General features: G+C 42.9%; 1 protein-coding gene across 1 annotated transcript in view; it reads right to left on the reverse strand.

Moving 5' to 3' along the window:
* Nucleotides 1-23655, reverse strand: part of PREX1 (phosphatidylinositol-3,4,5-trisphosphate dependent Rac exchange factor 1) — a 236144-nt gene that overhangs the window by 64946 nt on the left and 147543 nt on the right. The window contains 5 exon segments of the mRNA XM_020984168.2: nucleotides 4406-4481; nucleotides 7564-7613; nucleotides 9213-9316; nucleotides 12674-12774; nucleotides 17681-17828. Of these exon segments, the coding sequence (XP_020839827.1) occupies nucleotides 4406-4481; nucleotides 7564-7613; nucleotides 9213-9316; nucleotides 12674-12774; nucleotides 17681-17828 (479 nt within the window).

Consider the following 23655-nt stretch of genomic DNA (forward strand, 5'->3'; position numbering starts at 1 on the left):
ACTGTAAATACACCATAAAAGAAAAAGAGAAAATTCAGACTTCTCTGGTGAAAAGGGAGGGCCAAAAAAATTTTATGCAGATTGTCTAGATTGCAGGGATGCTACACCCCTAACCCCTGTGATATGGAAGGGATAACCATACAGAATTCACAGTACCTTTTTATCATTATACTGTTTCTCAACGAATGGATACTAATAGCATAATCACTACTGTCAGAGAAGGATTAATTTAAAATACATAAAAGCTCTATGATTTCATGGTATGAGCATTCTTTCTGCCAACACTCATGAGATCCCTCCATGCTTCTATGTAGGGCTGTGATAGAAAAAAAAATCACCTGCTGACCAACTTTCTTTTAATAAGCCTCAAATCCTTCATCTAGGCTGGTTTTTGACAGTCCCTTGCCAAGCTTCTACTCAAATCTTTTCACCAGATTGGCAGGATCAGCCAAAAGCTTGTTCTGCCCACTGGCAGAGCCTCCTATTAAGGGACTAGGTGAACCAGACTCACATCTTTACCATAAGGATGCATCAGACGAATGCAAACTCCACTGTCTCCCCATTACTTAGAGGTAATGCTAGGTAAATGCTAGAGCATTTAAAACCCTTCATAATCTGGCTCCAGCTTACTTTTCCAGGCTGATTCCATATTTTTCCCCTTTGCATAGTTTTCATTGTAGTCAAACTGTACTACTTGTGGTCTCACAAATACCAAATTCATATGACCTCCCTCCACGCCTTTTCAAAAGGTCCCTGGTCCCTGGAATACCCTCCCTGTGCACCTTCAATAGCTTACTTAAAAGCTTAGTTTTGCCACCTCTCACAGTAAGTTTTTTCTGATCCCCACCCCAGATGAAAAGGTGCTCCCAATTTCCAACCCCCAACAATTACTAAAGTCTACATATTTCTTATGTGCATATACACAGCCTTCCTCATTATCCCCCCCAAAAAAAATGCACGGATGGTTTCCTTTTCATTTCTGCATTCCCAGAACCTAGAACGGTGGTTGGTACATAGCAGAATGTTAATAAATCCTTATTGAATGAATGTGTTATGCATATGGAACTTTCTGCTATTGTGGAATGGTATCCTTCCTCATCAGTTTCTACTCTGACAACAAGTCTGGAAGTAATTTAAAATCCAAGCCACACAGAGAACTAAATCATCCCCATCTCTCCCCAGCCCCAGTCCCAGGCTCCCCACCCCCCCAGCCCCATCCTGCCTCCAACTCAGATCTCATCTCCAGCTGCTGTAAAAACAGCCACATGGAAGCCATTCTGCTGCCTCAGCTCCAATTATCCACTCATGCTGCCCCCTACCCCCCACCCCCACTGGGACCAGCTGATGGGGGAAGGGCACTCCCACCCTCAACAATATGGGATAACTGGCTCTATGCCATAGCATTATAAAGGCTGGACTTTATTCCTGTAAAAAAAAAAACTGTCAACTGCAATCCCTGCCTAGGTTCTTGCCTGTATCTCTCCATTTCATCTAGTTACTCTGGCCTATCTACTCTGTTACTTAATAGGGAATAGGTCTCAGATTCAGTCTAAGACCAGGGTGGGTGTCAACCTGGAAGACCTGAGGTGGCAGCAGCAGACACCACACAGAGCTTCCTTCTTTCCCCAGCTCTTCCCCTCTTTTTCTTCCTCACTGAAAGGCAGTGTGGTGTCACAGAATATTAACCCTGATGTCAGGGGAGACTTGGATTCAAATCCCATCTCAAAAACGTATTAACTATGTGAACTCAAGACAAGTCACTTCAACTCAGCTCAGTTTTCTCATATGCAAAATGGAAAAATTGGACTTATACTGCAATCCAGGGTTATTATAATGAAAGCATTTTATAATCCCGAAAATGTTCTAGAAGCGCAATTATATGCTGGGATACAACAACCAAGCTTGTTCTCAAGAAGAGAAATAAGAATGCCCATCCCTTCTTTCTTTGTGGAGGTGGGGGACTATGGGTATGGAACATTTCATTTAATGTTGGTTTAATTTTGCTGAACTGGTTTTTTTTTTTCTTTTATAGTCTTTGTTTTAAGGGACCGCTCTCTAGGAAGGGAAAGAATACACTGGGAAATAAAAGTGAAATGATAATATAATAATAATGACAGTAAGTAACAACCAGCATTTACAAAACACCTACTAAGGCACTGTGCTAATTACATATATAATATATAAATAAATGTTCCCATTTTAAAAATGAGAAAATTGAGGCAGAGATTAAGTGACTTGCCCAAGGTCACACAGCATAAGTATCTGAGCCCAAATTTGGAACTCAGGTCTTCTCCAGTGTGTCACCTACCTTACTCAACAAAATATATCAATAAAGCATTTTAAATTGATATTATTTTCCTTAACTCTCACTTTCTTCATGTCTCCTACTACAATCTTACGTCTGATAACAGCCTGGTGATCAAAGTTTTGGGGCTGACCCTGGATTCCAAAGGCTGCTCATCCACATTGCACATTTCAGTACCTCCCAAAACCATCTTCTGGGAAATTATGTTTTTGAGATTATGGTTTTTAATAAACCTTCTTTGAACAGAGTTTTGTCTTCCATAAAATTGGGGAAATTATATATATATATATATATATATATATATATAAATAAAATATGTATTTATATATATAATATATATATATATATTATATATATATTATATATATAATATATATATTGTGTGTGTGTGTGTGTGTGTTTGTGTGTATGTGTCCCCTTACTCCCTCTCCAATCAGAAAGCAAGATGTTTGCAGAGAGAGATTACTCCATTCACTGTATTTCTCTCCACAGCTGCTACTGCAGTAATAAATGCCTGCTGAATGACCTGGGGCCCCCAGAGAGCTGACTTCGCCAAGGTCGCACAGCTAGTAAGCAGCAGAACAGGGATTCAAACTCTCGTCCTATAACTCTAAACTCTGTGTCTCTGTCTGTCTGTCTGTGTGAAAGACCAAAGACAGCACAGACCCAGAGATCGACTCCCTGAACAGCCAAGATGCTACCAAGCTCTCCAGCTTCACTTCTCACCGCTCCCCTTCCCAAGTGGCCATGTGATAGGAAAGACAGCAGACTGAACTTCAATAATAATAACAACAATAGCGTCCCAAAGGACACTGCATTTTTAAATTAGCGAAGTTTTTCCCACAAAACAACCTTGTCAGGTAGGTAACATATGGATTATTATCTCCATTTTGGGGGGGAAGGGGGGAATTAGAGCATGAGTGATTTCACTGGTACAGGGAACTCCCAAGGAAGAGACTTCCTCTCTGATACAGTTCTGCACCTTCTATACAGCTCAACCAGAAGAGAGGTGTCTCGGGCACTCAAGGGTTAAGTGCTGTGCCCAGGGTCACACCGGCAATATGTGGCAGCTGCTGGATTTGAACCCAGAGCTTCCTGAACGGGAGGGGCAGGGGGAGATTCTCTGTCCATTATGTCACACTTCCTCTCATCATCATCATCTCACAGAGGAGGAAGTGGAGGCTCTTAGGGATGAGGCCACACACCCCTGTTCTAACAGTAAGTATCTAAGGTAGAATTCTAACACAAGCCTCATGACCTCAGGACCAAGTCTCTACCTCCTACATTCCAGCCCCCACATAGAACATCGTGGGCAGCAACTGCATTGTTTTGGTCATTCTGACACCAGTACGCAGAGACAGTGACCAGCTCAGAGAAGGCTCTTAATAAAGGATTGTTGACTGGTTGATTATAATTGAGGTTACAGTCACTAAGCTTCCATTTCCTAGTCTAAAAACAGGAATGATAACTGCTGCCCTACCAACCTCAGAGGGCTAGAAGAGAAGGCACATGGAAGAATCCTGCAAATAATAAGGTGCTATGGAAACATAAGGTAGGATTTATTACATCCACAATTCAGTCAAATGATACTACTTGCTGTTCCTTGAACATATTCCACCCCTTTGTCTTGATAATGTTCTTTCATTTGCCTGGACTGCTTTTGTCCCCACAAGCTCATCTCCCTTTCCTAACCATCAGAATCCTACCCATCCAATTCACCTTACAGCAAAAGGGCTACATGACCTTGAGTAAGTCAGCTCTCTCCCTTCTGGGCCTTGGTTCCCTTCATGCTAAAACACTATGACCTAAGCAGTCTTCTAACACAGATATCCTAAGAGCCCTCCCAGCTCTCAAATTCTGAGTTTATGATTCATTAATTCAACCAGTATTTATTGAGTGCCTACTAAATGCAGAGCGCTATGCAAGGCACTGAAGGGTTCCTGTCTTCTCTTTCAACAGAGAAGAAATAAAAGTGATAGTCTGTGGCAAGTAAGTAAGCTCTCAGGGAAGCAGGAGGCTTTTCAAGAGGTCTAGGGCCTCCTTCAGGATGGACAAGCAACAATCGTTGCTGACAACAGTGGTCCCATAAGCATAGTCTACCTGAGCAAGCAACCAGTCCACCAGTTTGCTCCCAGGAATCACGGATTTGTAGGTCTTCAAGTGGTAGTCTCTGTCTCTGCATTAAAAAAATAAATATAAGTAAACAAATGTGGGATATTAAGGAAGATGACAGATGGATGGATATATGGATAGACAGAAAGACAGATGGATAGACAGCACACAGATAGATAAGTCTAGCTCTCATTTCTACAACACTTGACAGCTTACAAAGCAATGCACTGCCAAAAGCCCCAAGCAGTATCATTATCCCCATTTTATAGTTGAAGAAACTAAGGTTCAGAAAGACAGTCATTTGGCTATCCATAGGTGTCTAGCCAGTGACTATCAAAGGGATCTAAATAGGACCTTTGGCTTCATGTTCCAGAAATTCTGCAGCCCGGAAAGGTGGTTTTTTTCATAGAATTAAAGAGTCAGAGTTAGAAGAGTTCTCACAGGCCATAGATTCTAATCCTCTCATTTTACAAAGGAATTGAAGCATAGGAGGTTAAGTCACTTACCCAAGGACACACATCTAATAAGTGTCTGAAGCAGAATTTATTTGAACTCAGGTCTTCCTCATTCAAGGGAAGGCACTCTAACCACCACATAGGATTCAACATCTAAGCTAGAAGGGACCTCAGGTGCAACCCAATTCAAACCTTTCTCTTTACAAATAATAACTAACATTTATATAGTTTGCAACGGGTTGCTAAGTGGTGCAGTGGATAGAGTTTCCTCATCTGTAAAATGAGTGGAAGCAAACAGGGTTAAGTTACTTGCCCAGGGTCACACAACTAGTAAGTGTCCAAGGGCAGAGTTAAACTCAGGTCTTCCTGACTCCAGGCCTGGTGCTCTATCCACTGTGCCACCTAGCTGCCACAGAAATTTCCTCTACAGCATCCCTAATAAATGGTTAACCAACCTTTAAACAAAAGATCCACCTCCTACTGAGGCAGCCTCTGACACCCTCAGGCAGCCCGAATTAGTTAGGAAATCCTGTCTCACATGGGGCCAAAATCTGCCTCCTGGCAACTAATACTGTTTATTTGTAAAACTACCTCCTCCTCCCCCCTACATCCTAGCTCTCACTCCCACCTTACCCTGCATCTTTAGGGGGAAATCAGTCATTAGAATTCCTTCTCTCTTTAGCCCACTATAAAACTCCAAATGGCAGGGGCAGGGGCAGGAATCAAAGAGAAAGGAGCACCAGGGCAATCTGCCCAGAATAGCACCTGCTTGCCCATGGAAACACTCCCTGGCATGCCCCCAGACTCATGCCTTTGAGCTCAACTTCCTGAAGAAAGAGGGGAGGATGCTGGAGACACGGAACTTTTCCCGACTATTCCAGGAGGCCTGGGGATGAAGTTCAAACTCCCCTTACTCTTGGTAATATAAGTCTCAACTAAATCCTTTAATGACAATGTCTAATAATTTGGATAAGCAGGCTGGGCTAATGAGGATACTTCCTTGTATCCAGGAAAAGAAGCTAAGTTGTCATACATAAGCATGTGCCCTGAGCATTGCTTCTTATAAGTTAGAACTGATTTTGACACAATCAGGGGATGTAAAATGTCAGAGCTAGCAGGGACCTTAGAATATAGGCTGTCAGAGCTGAGAGAGTTCTTACGACATGGAACACAGAATGTCAGAGACAGAAGGGAAGCCAAATGTCAGAGCTGAAAAGGCACCTAGTGTAATCCCTTCATCTAACAGATGAGCGAACTGAAGCCCAGAAAGAGAAGTGACCTGCACTTCTCCAAGTACAATGTAAGCATCCTGAGAAAAGGAAATCTCTCCTAGTGTGACCTCCCTCGTTCTGAGAACAGGACCAGACTCATGGAAGGCTCTCAGGAAAGACATAAGGAACAGCTCTACACCACGGAAGCTGATTAGTTTTGTCCTCTGAATATACCTGATGGCTTTCATGGGGTGAAACAACATGAGCACCATCCCTCCCCAGTTGCTTCTTCCCTCCAGGCCCTCTGAGGCTCAGTGAAGCATGTTATGATGAACAGTACCCAGTCTGTCTGTCTGCCTCTCTTTCTCTCTGGGGCTTCCTGGTTCATTCCTAGCTCCTGAGCTAGAAGGGAACTTCAAAGCCAATCTTCTCATCGATAGGTAAAGAAAAAGGTACAGAATCACGTGTTAATGTGATGAAAGAAGTCTTTCAGGGCTAAGTGAGAATTAAACACCTTGACTAGCCCCATGAGGAGACATTTAAGGTTAAACTTGCATGTGTTATAATTTCAGCAGCAGGGAGGAATTAAGAGTTACTTGTTTACATGATTCTAATCTCAATTCTTCCATCTATGAACTTCCTAAATGACCTTCAACTCTCTGGATCTCAATTTATTCTTTTGTGATATGAGAATACACCAGATGCTCCTAAGGTTTGTTCAACTCCTAATATTCTATGTTCTATGTCACAATGCCACTTCCTGCCCTATTATATTTCAGGTTTTATGTTCTAAAGCCCCTTCCAGCTCTGACATCCCATGTCTTTAGGTCCACTCACATTCTATGGAAAAGGGAATTTAGCACACCAGATGGAGTGTCAGATTTAGCAGTACCTGGGTTCAAATCTCACCCTTAACACTTGCTAGCTCTGTGATGTTATGTAAGCCACTTAACCTGGGGACGACAATAATACCTATAATTACCTACCTTGCAGGATAAATACTCATCAGTATTACTGCTGAGTGGACCAAAGGAGATGGTGAAACATTCTGCAACAGCAGGAAAAGGGGCAGTGTGTTGAATAGTGAACATAAAACTAACCTTAAAGTCAGGAAGACTTGGGTTCCAGTCTGGCCTCAAATCCTGACACGTACTGCCCAAGTGACCCTGGGCACTCAGGGCCTCAGACACCATGGACTGCAGACTATAAATTGTAGGACTGTTGCAGACTGGGCATTGGTAGATAGAGGGCATTTCCTTCCCAGGAGTTCTCTACAGCCCTGAAATCTCCAGCCTCAATAGCAACAGTAATCCTAGTAACAGGAGGGGAGACACAGGGCTGGGGAAGCCAGAGAAGAAGGTGAGCCAGACCACAAGGGAGGCCCAAAAGAGGAGATTCTCACAAATAGAATTATGAAAGGGAGCTCAATGAAGAAAGCAGAGGACTGGTCCAGAGAGGAGGCGTGCAAAGTCAGACTTACTTGATCACTGGAGTGAAAAGGCTATGCAGCCGGCAGTAAAGTCTCACACCCTACAGGAAGAAAATGAACAAGAATTAATTAAGTGCTTACTGTGTGCCAGGTTCTGTGCTAAGGACTTTTTAAAAATATTGTCTCATTTGATCCTTACAACAACCCTCTGAGGTGGGGGCAATTATGATCCACATTTTACAGTTAAAGAAACTGAGGCAAACAAAGATTAAATGACTTGCCCAGCAAGTAAGAAAGCAACAAGGCTTCCATCAGTGCTTCAGTAACCAGCACAGAGAACGCACATCTCCTAACAGAAGCTTTTCAAAACACTGTCCATTCTCTATCATTCTCAGTAACAGAGTGGTTTCGGAGGGGAGAAGGAGAAGCTGGGGGTGGCTGGAGAAGGATAGAGATAATTTAAAACATTAAGTCATTCTACAACTCATTATGCTTGCCTTGGGAATTAAGCCTGATTATTTTTTGTCTCTAACTCTCTTCTGCTCAGTGAATACTGAAGTAAGCCTGGAATCTCTGAGGATACACCAAATAACAGCATGGGAGCCCAGAGGGAAGTCAGTTTGAGATGGAATATCTGCTTCAGGTCACCCGTCACGTTGCATTTGCCCCTTTCTTACATATTTGCTATGCTAGTGTTTCTTACTCTTAGTGAGGTACCTGTATCTTTTCTCCTCTACTGAACAGTAAAGTTCACCAGGGCAGGGACAGTGTCTAACTGTTGTTCTCTTTAGCTCTATTCCACAATACAGCATACTGTCAATAATGAAAAGTTAATGAAAGTTGGACAAAATTCCTGTGGGGCTAAAGGCTTGACTTTGGGGACTGTGTAGATTAGTCTGAAAAGGTAGCTATAGCAAAGCTTAATATAAATCACTATCAAGGTCTGTCTTATCAATGGCTGAGAGAGAGTCCCTGAGAAATGAGACAAACAAGTCTGGATTAGGAGAAGGGAGAGACCTATTGGTTCTAATTCTTATTAACAACATCACTAATGTGAAAACATGTTTAATAGGAATGTACATGTATAGCCTATATCAGATTGCGTGCCATCTTGGGGAGGGAGGTGGGGAGGGAGAGGGAGAAAAATTTAAAACTCAAAAGCTTATGGAAGTGATTGCTGATAATTCAAAATAAATTAATGAAAAAAAATTTTTTTAAAGGAGAAGGGAGAGTAAAGGCCAGAGCACAGAATACTGTCCTGGAAAGGTCATTTCAGGTTGTGTGATCTGGGATGGGAGATTACCATGAGGATGTATCAGGGTTGGGGGGAGGGGAGTCAGCAGTACTGAAGTCAAATTTCACAGATGTCCAGGAGGTAGAAACAAAAAGACACCATGGGGGCCTGAGTCAAAAACAGTGACCTTAGTAACTTAATCAGCAAAGGAGTCCTTCTAGGAGTCTGTTCCACTGGAGAAAGGAAGGAAGGAAATTTTGATTTACTTAAGGGTATTTGAAAGTCTGTCTTCTATCCAGCCTCTGCTTTGGAAAGAAATATCCTACCTTACTAAGGTTGGGGGAAAATGAGAAGCCCTATAACTTGTTGGAGGTGAGCCTAAGGACCCAGGAGAGCTGGAAAGAAGCCTTCCATTTAAAGAAAGCTGATAAGGAGCCCATTTTGCTGAGCACCAGAAGCCCAGTACCTTAGACATGATGTCCTCCAGCTCACTTCTTGGTTTATATGTACCGTCGTCATACCGGAACCTGTACATTACTTGTTCGTTCTTAAATTGATGTTTGTCTGAAACTAGAACATAACACACTAATGAGGTAGAAAACGTAAGTCCTCAGAGATCCAAACCATGCTAATCACTATTGCTTCCAGACTCCCAGAAGAAATAACTGAATTTCCCCAGACTAATCTCCTCCTTCTCATTTGGTCTATAGAAAAGTGGCCACTCTTCCATCCTATGAAAGAGGATTGTCTAGGTTCTCACATGAACCATATAACTGATGAAAAAAGCCATAACCCATAACAACTAACTATAGTAGAAAACGATCCTCCTAGGATAGGGCAGTCTTCTTGTTTGGGACTCAAATCCACAATTTTAGTGCCACAAACAAAGTTCCTTTCCCAAATATGCCAACCCTGATTTTTGTGAGGAAAGATGGAAGCAGGAAACAGCCTAGGCAGTCTGAGACCCCAGATAATCAACCTATTGGACTCTGGCATCCATCATGAGGGCAGATTTTCAAAGACTGCTTTTGGGAGCCTGATACAGGATGGGGCAGTGTTAAGGAAGCCCTTTAACTTACATAAGGCAAGCCTGGGAACATGACACAGCTGACTAAGGCATGAGGCCCAAAAGGGAACTTCCTCCATCATTAAGACAGTCCAGAGTATGGTGGGAAGAGTCCAGGACAGAGTCCGAAGGACATGGTTTTATTTAATTTTATAATCTTCCACCTACCAACTATTTATGTAACCCTGGGGCACAAGGTTACCTCACTGGCCCTCAATTTCTTCATCTCTCATGTAAGAGGGCTGGACTAGATTATTTCTAAAAAAGAGGCATTAAATAAGCAACCTATGACCCACATGAGCTACTTTTAATGTGCTGAAGTTCTAATAAAAAAGAAACATATAAACGCATTGTTTTCTAAGTCAATATGTGGCCCACAGGGATCCTTATATATGGCTTGGTGGGCCCCATTTCTATTTGAGTTTAACCACTATTTTAAAAGACCACTTTCTAGTTCTGTGTTCTATGTTCTAAGTTCCCTTCAAGTTGTGCCATCTAAAGTTCCTTCCATCTCTGACATTATGTTCTATGTCCTAAAAGTCTCTTTTATCTGTGACATTATGAATTCCTTTAATAGTATGAATCTATATACACATGAGGCACAGCCATAACTTTTTGCCTTTGAGCAAGAACAGCAATGACAGCAGCAAGAAGGTGGCACAGTGGACAGAGCACCTGGTCTGAAGTCAGGAAGACCCGAGTTCAAATCTGGCTTCGCACACTTACTAGCTGTGTGACCCTGGGCAAGTCACTAAACCTCATTTGCCTTAGTTTCCTCATCTGTAAAAAAGCTGGAAAAGGTAATGGCAAACCACTACAGTATCTTTGCCAAGAAAATCCCAAATAGGGTCATGAAAAGTCAGAATGACTAAATAACAAGTAATGATAGAGAGCATAGTTCTCCCATCATTCAGGCTCCTAACATTAGCACTGGACTCAGCAGGGCTTCCCTGCATCTTAATTAAAGATCAAGGACCTGTGAGAAAGCAAGGCTTCCATTAGTCACCAGAGAAATCCCCTTTAAAGATGACAGAAAGGTCTCAGACAGACAGAGCCCAAAGAGGGCATTTATGATTCTGTGATTCTCAAGTTCTAAGAGTCCAATGATAACAACTCATATTTGTACAGAATTTCAAGGCCAACAAAGCCATCTCTTCACCAGTAGGCTGGACTAGCTGATCTCCAAAGGGCCGATCTGTCTCTAATTTCTAAATACAGAACCCCATAAGGTGGACTGATGCAGAGCTAGAAGGGATGTTAGAAGGCCATTTAGTCCCTTTCATTTTACAGAGAAGGGAAATGAGGACCAGAGGAAGTGAAGTGACTTGCCCAAGGTCACATAGGTAGTAACAGACGCAGGATTTGAAATACAAATATTACTAACTTCATTTTACATAAGAAAACTGTGGTCAAATGACTTGCTCATGGTTATACAGTAACTGTCAAGCTTCTTTGCCTTCCATCTCCTAGAATAGGGATTTTTTTTTTTTTTTGCTTTTTGGTGGGGTAGTCAGGGTTAAGTGACTTGCCCAGGTTCACACAGCTAGTAAGTGTTAAATGTCTTAGGCCACACTCGAACTCAGGTCCTCCTGACTCCAAGGCTAGAGCTGTATCCACTATGCCACCTAGCTGCCCCTAGAATAGGGATTCTTAAGCAGGAATCCGCAAAACTTCTTAAAAAGTATTTTGAATGCCATATTTCTGTATAATTGCTTTCCTTTGCAACCAGAGTTATTTAATTTCATGCTACCAAAAATATTCTTTTGAGAAAGGATCCACAGACTTCACCAGACTGCCAAAGACACCTATGACACGGAAGAGGTTAAAGGCCCCTGCTACAGAGCAGAGGACCTGAAATACCTACTGTGAGTCCTCTTTTCCTGAAAAAGAGAATCAAAATGCTGCAATAAAAGCCGTGTCTAATTTATCCAGAAATCCTACAAGGCAAGCCCTAGCTGCACTTACCATGTACCTGCCACGTGGGCAAGAAGAAATAAGAACCATGATCAGAGTAACTGACACTTATATAGTTTGTTTAGTTCTACACAGTCCTATGTTGTAAGATGATTAACTCTGACAGACTTAGGCCTTCTCAGCAATGCAAGGATCTAAGACATCTCCAAAAGTCTCATGATGGAAAATGAAAAGAACTATGGAGTTTGAATGCAGATCGAAGCATACTATTTGCTCTTTTTTTCCTTCTGTTTTTTTGTTTCTTCTTTCTGGTGGTTCCTCCTATTGTTTCTAATTCTTTCTTACAACATCACTAATGTGAAAATATGTTTAATAGGAATGTGTATGTATAGCCTATATTAGACTGCATGCTGCCTTGGGAAGGGAGGTGGGAGGGAGGGAAAGAAAAATTTTAAACTCAAAAGCTTATAAAGTGATTGTTGATAAATCAAAATATTAACAGAAAGTTTTACATAGTCCTTAACAACCATTATCTCACTTGATTTTTAAGAATTACGGGAATCAGAATCCCCTACATCTCCGACCTCCATCATTTCCCCATGCTCCCTGAAGGTCCACTAAGGAAGCAAGAGGCTGGAAATCTGATGACAATAGTTTGCTTAAATCCTACAGGAAGAGGAGCCTCCTGACATACCACCAGTATAACCTGTGCTGCCGAGGATTTCTACACCCATGGGAATGGTTTAGGTCTGGGCTATTCTCATGCCCTTATCCAAGGTGACTTCTATAACTCATTGGAAGATGACTGGTTAGAGCAGCAGAAGGGTGGAAGGGAAGCATGTGCCCTTCAGACTTATACAACAGAAGGATCAATGGAAATCATTAGAGTCAGGCTCCAAGCCTGGCTAGAGACTGACAGAAAGTCCCACTGTACCCCATGTACTCACCATGGTGGATGATCCCATTCTCCAGCAGGGCTTGACCCAAGTTGACCCCTTCCTCTGTTTTGCTTATCTCTCCAATCTCAATGAGCCAAGAAACAAATTCACTGCAGGACGGAGACAGATCTGTTGAATCAACTCAACTACCCATGTGCCCAGGGCTTCAAGACAAATATAAGAGAAGGTACTGCTCCTCACCTACTATCATCTGGTACACCATCATTTCTTAGGGGTAAAGGAGGGGAAAAGAGGGGGAGGTCTCCTACTGCCTAAGGAAAATGAAAATGCACAATGGAACCACTTTCACATCCCATCATCCCCACCAACCAACTCTTCACTATTCACCTATTCCCAACATCCTCTGGCCCACAGGATCTCCTAAAACTATGCCTTAGGACCATCACTGCATTCCTGATTATGAAGTCAGAGAGTACAAGTACACACGGCCCACTAAATCTAGTCAGCCCCAGAACCCATAGCATGCTTCATATATCATCCAACCCTCCACCCCAGCCACTCAGTCATACAGTGAGCAAGAGTGCTAGCCTTAAGGAGTCAGAAAGACCTAAGTTCAAATCCAGCCTCAGACACTTACTAGTTGTGTGACTCTGGGCCAATCACTTAACCTCTTTCTGTCTCAGCTCCCTCTCCTATAAAATGGGGGTGATGACAGCACCTACCTAAGAGAGTCGTCATGAAAATCAAATGAGATAATTTATGTACCACATTTTGTTAATCTTAAAGCAATATATAAATGCTAACCAAGGCCACCTTCTTGCTGCCTGCCCTGCCAAGACATTCTTATCTGCTGTTCCTAGAGCAAGAGGAGGGAATCATGTGTGGTTGTGGTGGTGGTGGTGGTGGTGGTGGTGGTGTATGTGTGTGTTGGGGGGGGGGGGGTGCACGCGCATGAGGCGGAGGCCAAGTCAATGCCGCCACTGCTTCTTTTTTAAAGTAATGTCATGTGATTCCCTTACAACTCTACTCATCATCTTGTGACTTACAAGCCAAAAACACTTTGGGGGCCACCACCCCCTTATGTATGCTGTACCTTGACAGCAGGGACTTTTCTGCTTTTGTATCTCCTCAAAGCATCGCACAGTGCTTGACTCAAAAGTGCTTAGTAAATACCAGTCATTTATTTTTTCATGGGCCAACAGTTTTGTTCTTTCTCCCTGGTATGGAGGGAACATGGTAGAGGAAACAAGAGTCCTGAACTTGGGTTCTTCTCCCAGCTCTGACACGTACTCACTGACTGACCCTGACTAAGTGAATTCCTCACTGTGGGCCTCAGTGTCTTCATTTGCAAAATTAAAGACCAAATTCATCGATCTCTAGGGTGTCTTCCTGCTCTGACATTCCATGATGATATGAGTCAGCTGGTACCCATAGGGAAATAGTAATAACAAGAGCCAGCATTTACCTAGCATTTTAAGACCTGCAAAGCACTTTAAATATTATGTTATTTGATCCTCACAACAAGCCTTTGAAAAGTAGCTGCTATGAATACCCCCATTTTACAGATGAGGAAAAGTGACTCGCCCAAGCTACTAACTTCTGTAGCACGATTTGCACTCAGGTCTTCTTGACTCCAGGTCCAACATTTTATCCACTGTAATACCTGTACCCTGTTGTCCACTACTATGAGCTGACTGAAAAGTCAAAGTTGACAAGGTCCCTAAAAATGCTTTTACTCACACACACACACACACACACACACACACACACACACACAGACATCACTGAAGGACACTAACAAAGCAACATATAAGTGTGAGCAGGCAGAGAATGGAGGGAACACGGAGTAAAGTGGACAAGTTAATTCAGGAAGACTTCCTAGACAAAGTGAGTTTTGCAGGAATTTCCTGGGGCAAGCAGTTGGATTAAGGTTGTTTCTAGGGTCCCAATTCTAAGATTCTAGGATTCTGGGGATTAAAAGAGATTCTGTGCTGAAGTTATGGTCGCAAGACCAGAGATTTAAAGATGCAAAGAAACTTGGAGATCACGGATCACATCCACCGAGAGCCGAAAGGGCTATTCAATCCAAGTCCCTTGTTTTACTGGAGTCCAGAGACTAAGTGTCTTCCTCAAGGTCACACAGGTAGAACAGAGCAGAGTGAGGATTTAAACCCAGAAGCTGAAACACCAAATCTGATGTACTATACTTCTCTATAAGTCTATACCTCTATGAGTCTAGGATTCTATGAGTCTAGGATTCTATGAGTCTAGAGTTCTAAGATTTCAAAATCTGACTGAAGCTGCTAGTTTAAAGAGAGAGAAGGACTTGCACTAAACCTAAGGGGATGGTTCTAGGAAGGATCAAGAGTGAGCTGAGCCAAGGAATAGAGATGGCTTTCTCCAGTAGAAGCTTCATCTCCATAATTATTGTCAACCTTCTGGGTGGGATGAGGCCCCTACGAGGACTCCCCAGGCCCCAGCCCATCTATGAGCTTACTCGGGGCTTACATCAGAAATATGTTACTCTTGGGACCAGGAACAAAAGGAAGAGCTAAGAGCCAAACAGTCTCCAAGAAATCTGGGTCCAATAAAGCCTGGCCACTGCTGCCAAATCGAAAAGGGTTTGCTGCCTATCAAAAGCAGCATTCCAGCCTCCCTCCGCTGGGGCTGACCATATTTTTAGCTTTTCAATGTTTTGCTAAAGTAGAGTGCCTGACTCATCCATCTGTAGGTAGGTGCATGTGTCTGAGGGGCAGACTAGACCTGAGGGGGGAAGAGGGAAGAGATAAAAATTACTCTGTTCCTGGGGAGGAGCCCCATGGGGAACACCAATTACTCTAGGGCTTCCTGCCCATACCCAGCCTCAGTCCCCCTAGCCGTTTCTTGAAGTCCAAGAAAACAGGGGAGAGAGAGAAGATTGTTTGCAGCCAGCTACAGAGAACAACAGATGTTTCTCACCCACATAAGGGAACCGGAGACAGCTGCCCCCATATTGCCCCATTCTGTGCCAAGATCTGGGATCGTTCACAGGCCCCAGGTCCAGCAGAGGGTGGAGGGCAGCACTTCACTGCTGGCTGGAGAGCCTGGCACAGGCCAGTTTATCATCACATGGCCTACGTTTCCGGCTGACCTTGTGACAAGCACTTCAGACCAGACTAAGGAATAAGAGTTTATTTGGTGAGTCAGGTGGCAAATAAGGAAAAACTTCCTAACAAGTAGAGTTCTCCAAAAGTGGAATAAGCTAGTGAGGAGGCAAGGAATTTGCCATCCCAAGGGGTCTTAAGGGAAGGCTAAACAATCTCTGGTCAGGGGATCTATACTGTAGAGATCTACAGGGATCTACACTGTAGAGAACCTTCCTGACATAGGAAGGATAAATTAAATGACCTCTGAGGTTCCTTCCAACTCTGAAACTGGTTCTATGACATTTCAAGAGTCCCCATGGTAAAAAGAGGGTGCCCTTGGTGATCACATTAACTTAACCCTAAGTACCTGAGCAGTTCATTTATCTATTAGACCCAGGAAACAAAAGACACATTAATGGCCAGATTGACTGAGTTACCGTTATCTCAATGTGACTTAGAGAAGGAGCTCTTAACCTGAGGTCTTCTGAAGAGTCTGTGGATATATTTCAGGAAGCCTATAAATTCCATCTTCATTTTCACTAATCTCTAACTGAAATTGAGCATTTCCTTCAATTATTTAAAAACATTTGATAAGAAGGGGCCCTTAGGGATTCAGTCTAATGACCAATGCCACACCCAAAGTTACAAAATCCTGCGTTACAAAAGATCACAAATCAGAGAAAAGAATGCAAAAGTTGGCAAGGACCTTGGAGAGAGAGTCAGTCCCTAGAGGACATGTATTCTACTCCTGATTTTGTATCCAGTGTCTAGCACAGAGCCTCCAACGTAACAGGTGTTTAAAAAATGTCGGATGAGGTGAACCGAGTCTAACCCTGCCCCCATTACACAGATGGAGAGACCTAGAGAGATGAGGTGGCTTGCTCAGGAAGAGTCAGCATTCAAATGCAAGTTCTTTGATTCCAAATCCAATCCCATTTTCCATTATATCACACTGCCTTCCTCCCTCATCCTGAAAGCCCCCCTTCTCTCCCAACCAAACCTAACCTATCCTTTCAGGACTAGTTCAAATCTCAGTATCTTAGGGGGTTCTGCAGTAACCACAGTTCACTATGGTTTAAGGTATAGACGGGAAGAAGAATAATCAGGATGGGAGATGTATTTGCAGTGTACAATGATCAAGGCTAGGGTTTGTGACTGAACCCCAATAATCTTTCCCTGATCATGCCAGCACAAAGTGAGCACTTCTTCCTCTGACCTCCAATGGCCTGGCATTGAAAACCTGCAAACTCTTGCCTCAGTCTACCTGGGATTTGTGTGTGATTTTCACGGGCTATGTTTTGTCTTCTCATTTAGACCATGGTCTCCTCAAGGTCAGGCTGCATGCCTGTATGTACAGACATGGTACTTGATAAACCACAGAATCATAAAGCATTAGACCTAGAAAGGGCCATAGAAAGCATCTGGCTCAAACCCTTTCATTTTCTAAACAGGGTAAGCTGACTTAGGAAGTGACTTAGCTAAAGTCACCTGGCAACTCAGCAGCAGAGTAAGGCAGGACACAGCCTCAGGCATCCCCATTTCTAATCCAAGACTCTCCACTACACCCCTACCTAGGCACAGCATGAAGGGCTAACTGTTTCTTGAAAGGTAACACTGAAAAAAGCACTGAAAGTCTTAGAAGACATAGGTTTGAATCTGGGCTCTGCCATTAACTGCCCTTATAACTTTAGGCAAGTTATAGCTTTTTTTTGTCTCATCAGTTAAATAAGAGGGGCTGACTACTGTCTGCTGTCCTCTAAATCCTAAGAAAACCACGTGGTACCTGGAGCCAACTCGATAAGGATGCTGGCTCTTTAAGGGCCACAGGGCACCCAGAGGTGAGAAAGTTACAAGAGCTGGCTCCAAGAGTGAAGAGCACAGGGCAAGGAGAGAAGAGGCAGAGGAGCATGGTCACAGGTCTGGGACTTACTTGCCAAGGAAGCACTTGGGGACGGTGCTCAGCTTCCTCCTCCGGTCTTTGATGAGGTTCACCTTCTTACTCATCATCATGTGGTACAGCTTCTCTCCCTTCTCAGCAATCATGACATAGGCATCCCGCTCCATGCCCAGCTTCAGACCTGGCACAAAGTCAATCAGTCAGTCCACAAGCATGTATGGAGAACCTACTATGTACCACACACTGCACTAAGTGATGAGGGTACAAAGAAAGTGAAAAGACGGTGCTGCTCTAGAGGAGCTCACAGCCAGGTGAGGGAGACAACATGCAGACAGCTAAGGACTAAGCATATGGTAGAATTAAGGGGTAATGACAAAGAGTTCTTGTAGAAGGTGGGACTGAAGGAAGCCAAGAGGCAGAGATGAGTATGGAGAGAGTCCCAGGCCTAGGGAGCAAATGACAATGCCCAGAATGAGAAAGGAGGAACAGTAAGGAAGACAGTATCACTGGATCACACAGTTATGTTGAGAGACAGAGGTGGAGAGGAACACTGCAATGTACAACATTACAAAAGTAGGAGGAGGCCAGGTCATGAAAGGCTTTAAAAGCCAAGCCAAAGATTTTAGATTTTATTGTGGAGCGGCCATTAGAGCTGATTGAATTCAAGGAATGACATGGTCAGACCTGCACTTTAGAAAGATCAAATTGATAATGAAGTGAAGGATAGATTGACGTGGGGAGAAATCTAGGCAGAAACCAACCAGCAGGCCACTGTAATAGTCCAGCAATGAGGTGAGCTTGGACCAGGGTGATGGTCCAAGAGAACAGGATCATATGTGAGAGATATTGCAAAGGTAGAAATAACAGGACTTGGCAAATGAATGGAGAGTGAGAGAAGAAAAAAAAGCCCAAAGAAGAGAGCCACTATTCTTGGGGGCCTGGAAAAGTTCCCACTACCATCACCACTTCCCCCAAGGGGGTATCACAAGGTAACAAGGAGAGACGGAACTTAGAAAGCAGGTGATAAAAAAACCTACAACATGAAGCATCTCATATAAGGCCAAAAGGCATTCGTGGAAGATTGGCCCAGGTCCTAGATGGAAATGAGACCTGAACAGAAAGGAGAGGGAAAAAAATGGACTGCCCTCGGCTCCAACCAACTCCAGCCACAGACCAGGGTCCCAAAATACAACCCTCAACCACACCTCCATCATGTCTATGCTATACCTTAAACTTGATGAACATACTAGGCCAAGACCACAACCCCCAACATTAACCATGCTCTACTTCCACCATATTTCTGAACTATGACCATCTTTTAACCCCAGACTTGATGGAAAACCCCCTAGGCCAAGAACACAAACTCCAACACTGGCCATTCTCTACCCCAACCACATCTATTCACCATCCTTCAAACATGACCATTCCAATAGAATAGAAGCTCCTTGAGGGCAAGGCCTGTATCATTTTTGTATTTGTCTTACCAACACTTAGCACAATGCCTGGCACATATTAGTCCTTTTATAAGTACTTGTTGGTTGACTCTTCACCCTGAATCTAAGCCAAGGCCACAGAGCCCAACATCAACCATTCTCCACCCCAAACATACTTCAAATACTGACTATTCTCCATTCCAATCATACCCTCTAACAATGCCCAGCCTCCATTATAACAATACCTTAAACCTTAACTAGCTGTGTGGCCTTGGGTAAATTACTTGACCTCTCCGGGTCTTGGTATCCTCATCTGCACATGGAGGGAGATGGACTTATTGACCTCAAAGGTCTCTTCCAGTTCCAAGTATAGAAGAAGCCTATTCATTCTCCTAAACATCACCTGCGGGTGTGCATGCATGTATGAATGCACATAGATACACGTTAAGAATACAACATCTAATACTCAGCAATCTCTACTCCAATCACACCCCTAATCCTTACTACTTGCCACCCCAATCATACCTCCTACCATTACTACTTTCCATCTCAATTCTGTGCACGTGCACATGCATCCTCTGTGTTCCCATTGGCTTCTCTGGAAGCTGCTGGGCCCCCAAAGAGGGCAAGATAAGCCCAACTGTCAGCGCTGTTTCCTGGTCCTTTCCCTAACAGCCTTCCGTTCATGGAGACACACACACACACACACACACCCCCACACACACACACACCCCACCTAAGCTACAGAATAATTTTGACCATTTTCATACTTCTGAACGCCTTAGCTGTAAGTTTCACCCCAATCACCACCACATTCCCTTGTGATTCTCTATACTTTTGACTCTAGCCAGAACCCGAGCATGTCTACCAGACTGTCTGCCATTTGAGGCTTTTGTGACAAAGGCAGAGAGTCAAGAGACAATGACAGGGGCGGGGGGGGGTCTAGTTCTAAGTTCGGATGACATTGGGCAATTCCAAGTCTCCAGGCCACTGCTTCTTCCTCTACGAAATAAGCAGTTTGGACTATATTATCTCCAAAATTTCTTCCAGCTTCCAAAAAGGAAGAGAGGACCAGAAAGGCCAAAGGAGACTAGCTAAACTGGTCCTCCATGGACCTCTAAATGGACCTCTACCATCCTCTACCAGATTCTATGATCCTCTCAAAAATAAAAACAGAATATAAACATCCAAAAGAAGAAACAGAAGGCTGCTCCCCTTTTACTCTCTCCCACCCTCTAGTCTCGAATACTGTCCCTAGGAGATGTTAGGCTGATCTTCTGTTCCCTAGGAAACTTACTAAAAATGTACAGCTGTACTCATGTGTAAAATGAGGGGGTTGGACCAGATGATCTCTCAAGTGTCTTCTATATAATAATACATATAATAATTTGCTGAAACAGTCCAATAAATAAATGCCTGTTGACTGATGGACTCCATCTCTGAATTTATAATTATATGAAACATAACAAAGATATGGTCCCTAGGCAGGAAGCCCCACAACTGGAGCATGCAGTCCAACTTGCCTCTATTACCCACATACTAATAGGAGACAAAGGACAGGGACTAGAACTCTAATTAATTTCATAGTTATAGAGAAGTCTCAGAAGGGGCAACTCCCTCCACTAGTGCAAGTCCATACCTCTTCTGCAACTTATTGCCTTAGAAAGTTGCATAGAGAACTGGGGAGTTAAGAGACTTGCCCAAAGTCACATTATATAACCAGGACGGGTCAGAAATAGTATTTGAGCTTGGGTGTTTCCAGCTTCAAGGCCAGCTCTCAATCCCCTACAGCAGCGGTATCAAAGTCAAAGACAAATGGATCTCAGCTACATACGGACTTTAAAAGCCACAAATTAACATGATCTATGTTGTATTATATTTTCATTTGGTTTGTCAAACATTTCCCAATTACACTGTAATCTGATTCAGAAGTGTAGACAGCAAGTCTGATCTGTGCTGCTTCTCAGGGAAAATAGAGAGGAAAGTAAGAGTATATCCCTATAACCTCAATAGTCCAGTCATAGTTCACATTTCATAGCATTTCAAGACTCACAATAATAAACACATAAATAACTTTTTTATGAAAAATCACTATATTTTCAAAAACATTCAAGAGAAGAGTGGCATTGTTTTACATATTTTTGCAAATCTCTTTAATAGAAAACCATTAGGTTTTCATATCTGCTCCTGCTTTCAGTCTGAGGCAATATGTTGTTTTGAAATATAAGTAAGGTATATGGGTCTAAGTTTTTCCCATTGCTCAAGGTTCTTTTCTGACATTCTAGGAGGAAAAAGCTTTCAAAGTGAACTCTTCTTCAAAGGGATCGTCTCCTCTGGCATCTCAGCTTCCCTCAGACTCTCTTCCTTATTCCTCAGTGATCAGTGGCTGCTCATACACAGAGTGATGGGCTAAGTGGTTAATTACCAGAGATAGGACAATACGTGCCCTCTTTGCCTTACGCAGAATGGACTCATGTGAAGTTCACTATCCCTCTCCTGCCTCCAGGAAACTTCTGTCGGAAAGCAGCAATAATAGTAATCAGAGCTCCCTTTTCTATAAGGATTGACAGTCTATAAAGCTGTTATAAGAGTGAGGAAGTCAGATATGATCATTTGGCTTTTTCCATGTGAAGAATCAGGCTCAGAGAGGGAATGACTTGATGCCTATTCAAGGTACCAGATTTGGAACTGTATTCAAATCCCAGCTTCGCTTATTACCTTGAGTAATCTGCACCTCAGTTTTCTCATCAATAAAATGAGGAGGGTAGGCTAAATGTTACCCTCTACCTCTACCCAGGCTAACACCATCCTTCTGGTCTCCCAGGATCATAACTTTAGTTCTTCTCTCTCTCACTCACCCCACACAGCCAATCAATTATCAAATCTTTTCATTTTTGCCTTCTATCTGTAACTGCCTCAGGTTCTCATCACATCTCACCCATGGCCTCCTAATTGATCTATCTCCCTGCCTTCCTCCCCATTCCAATACATCCTCTACTCAACTGCCACAGTTATTTTCCACAGGTAAGGAAAGCTTACAACGTCACTCCCTGATTCAATACAATCTAGTGGCTTCAAGGATAAAACACAAACTCTTTTTGATTTTTAAAGCACTAAAAGCCAAACTGACTTTCTCTCTGTACTTCGTACATGGTATGTCTCCCATCAACTTGTTTTTGCCAAGACTGTGCACCATGCCTGGAACTCAATCCTTCTTCATTTCCACCTATTAGAATCCTGAACTTCCTTCAAAACATAATGCTTCTCCTGAAGCTCCTAGGTACTACTGCCTTTCCTCCCTAATGACTTTCTGCATATATTTTTTCTGCATTTGCTTATGGGTTTATGATGTCTCCCAGGAGAAAATATAAATTCCTTGAAATAAGAATTATTTCATTTTTTCTGTCTTTGGACCTACAGTACCTATCCCAGTGTCTGGCACACAGTAAGAATTTAATAAATGCTCACTGATTAAGTGATCTCTAAAGTCCCTAATAGTTCTAGATTCCTAAGAATTCCTATGACCCCTGTCGTCAATCTGATCTCAGAACAAGTAGCCTCCCAAGAACTGGAAGACTGTTCCCATTCATTCCCCATTGTCTTTATACTCCATAGTCCAGGACAGCTACCACAAAGTACAAGGTCTTGAACATGGCAGACATTTAATACTGAATTGAACTGAGATACAAGAATCTGGAAGGAAAAAAAAACACAAATGGTCAAAGAACTAAAAATGGAACCCAGCTTCCCTGTTCTTCCTAAAATGTAGATGAATTAGTTTTCATTCCTCCTTGGCCTTACGACACTCAGTACAATTCTGAGTAGACAGGACTCACTTGATGCGTGACCTTAAGCCGCTCAGTTCCTAAATAGAATTCATTCTCTTTCCACAAACCCTCCTCCTCACTCCCATACCTCCAATTTTCTGCTGGACATCTCAAACTAGATATCCCATCTCATATTAAACATGTCTAAAACACAAATAAGCATCTTTCCCCAAAACCGCCCTCTCTTTTCAACCTTCCTATAATCTTGTCATTTCACTCTCCATAATGTGTCTCCTATCTGTCTCCTTCTACACACACACACACATACCACGTCCAAGAGCTCTTGCTAATGCCAGAATCAAATATAAACTCATCCTTATGTGACCTGGCCCCAACCTACCTTTCCTGTCTTATTACACTAAATTACTCCTGTCCTTACACACTCTGCTGTCTGTGCCTTTAGACTGAATGTCTCCCATGGCTAGTATTCACAAGCTTGTCACCTCCAACTCTCCTGTAAGATTCGGCTTGAGAGTCATCTTTATACATGAAGCTTTTTTCTAATCCTCCAGCTGCTAATCCTCTTCCCCCAAATCCTCTTTTATCTAGTGTAAAAATCTAAATATGCTGTCTGACTCTGAGGTACCACTTCACGCCTATCAGAGTGGCTAATATGACAAAAAAGGAAAATGTTGGATGTTGGAGAGAATATGAGAAACTAGGACACTAATGCACTGTTGGTGGAGTTGTGAACTGGTCCAACCATTCTGGAAAGCAATTTGGAACTATGCCCAAAGAGCTATAAAGT

This window comes from Phascolarctos cinereus, unplaced genomic scaffold, assembly GCF_003287225.1.
Source record: "Phascolarctos cinereus isolate Bilbo 61053 unplaced genomic scaffold, phaCin_HiC Scaffold_2;HRSCAF=192, whole genome shotgun sequence".
In the NCBI taxonomy this organism is placed as follows: domain Eukaryota; kingdom Metazoa; phylum Chordata; class Mammalia; order Diprotodontia; family Phascolarctidae; genus Phascolarctos; species Phascolarctos cinereus.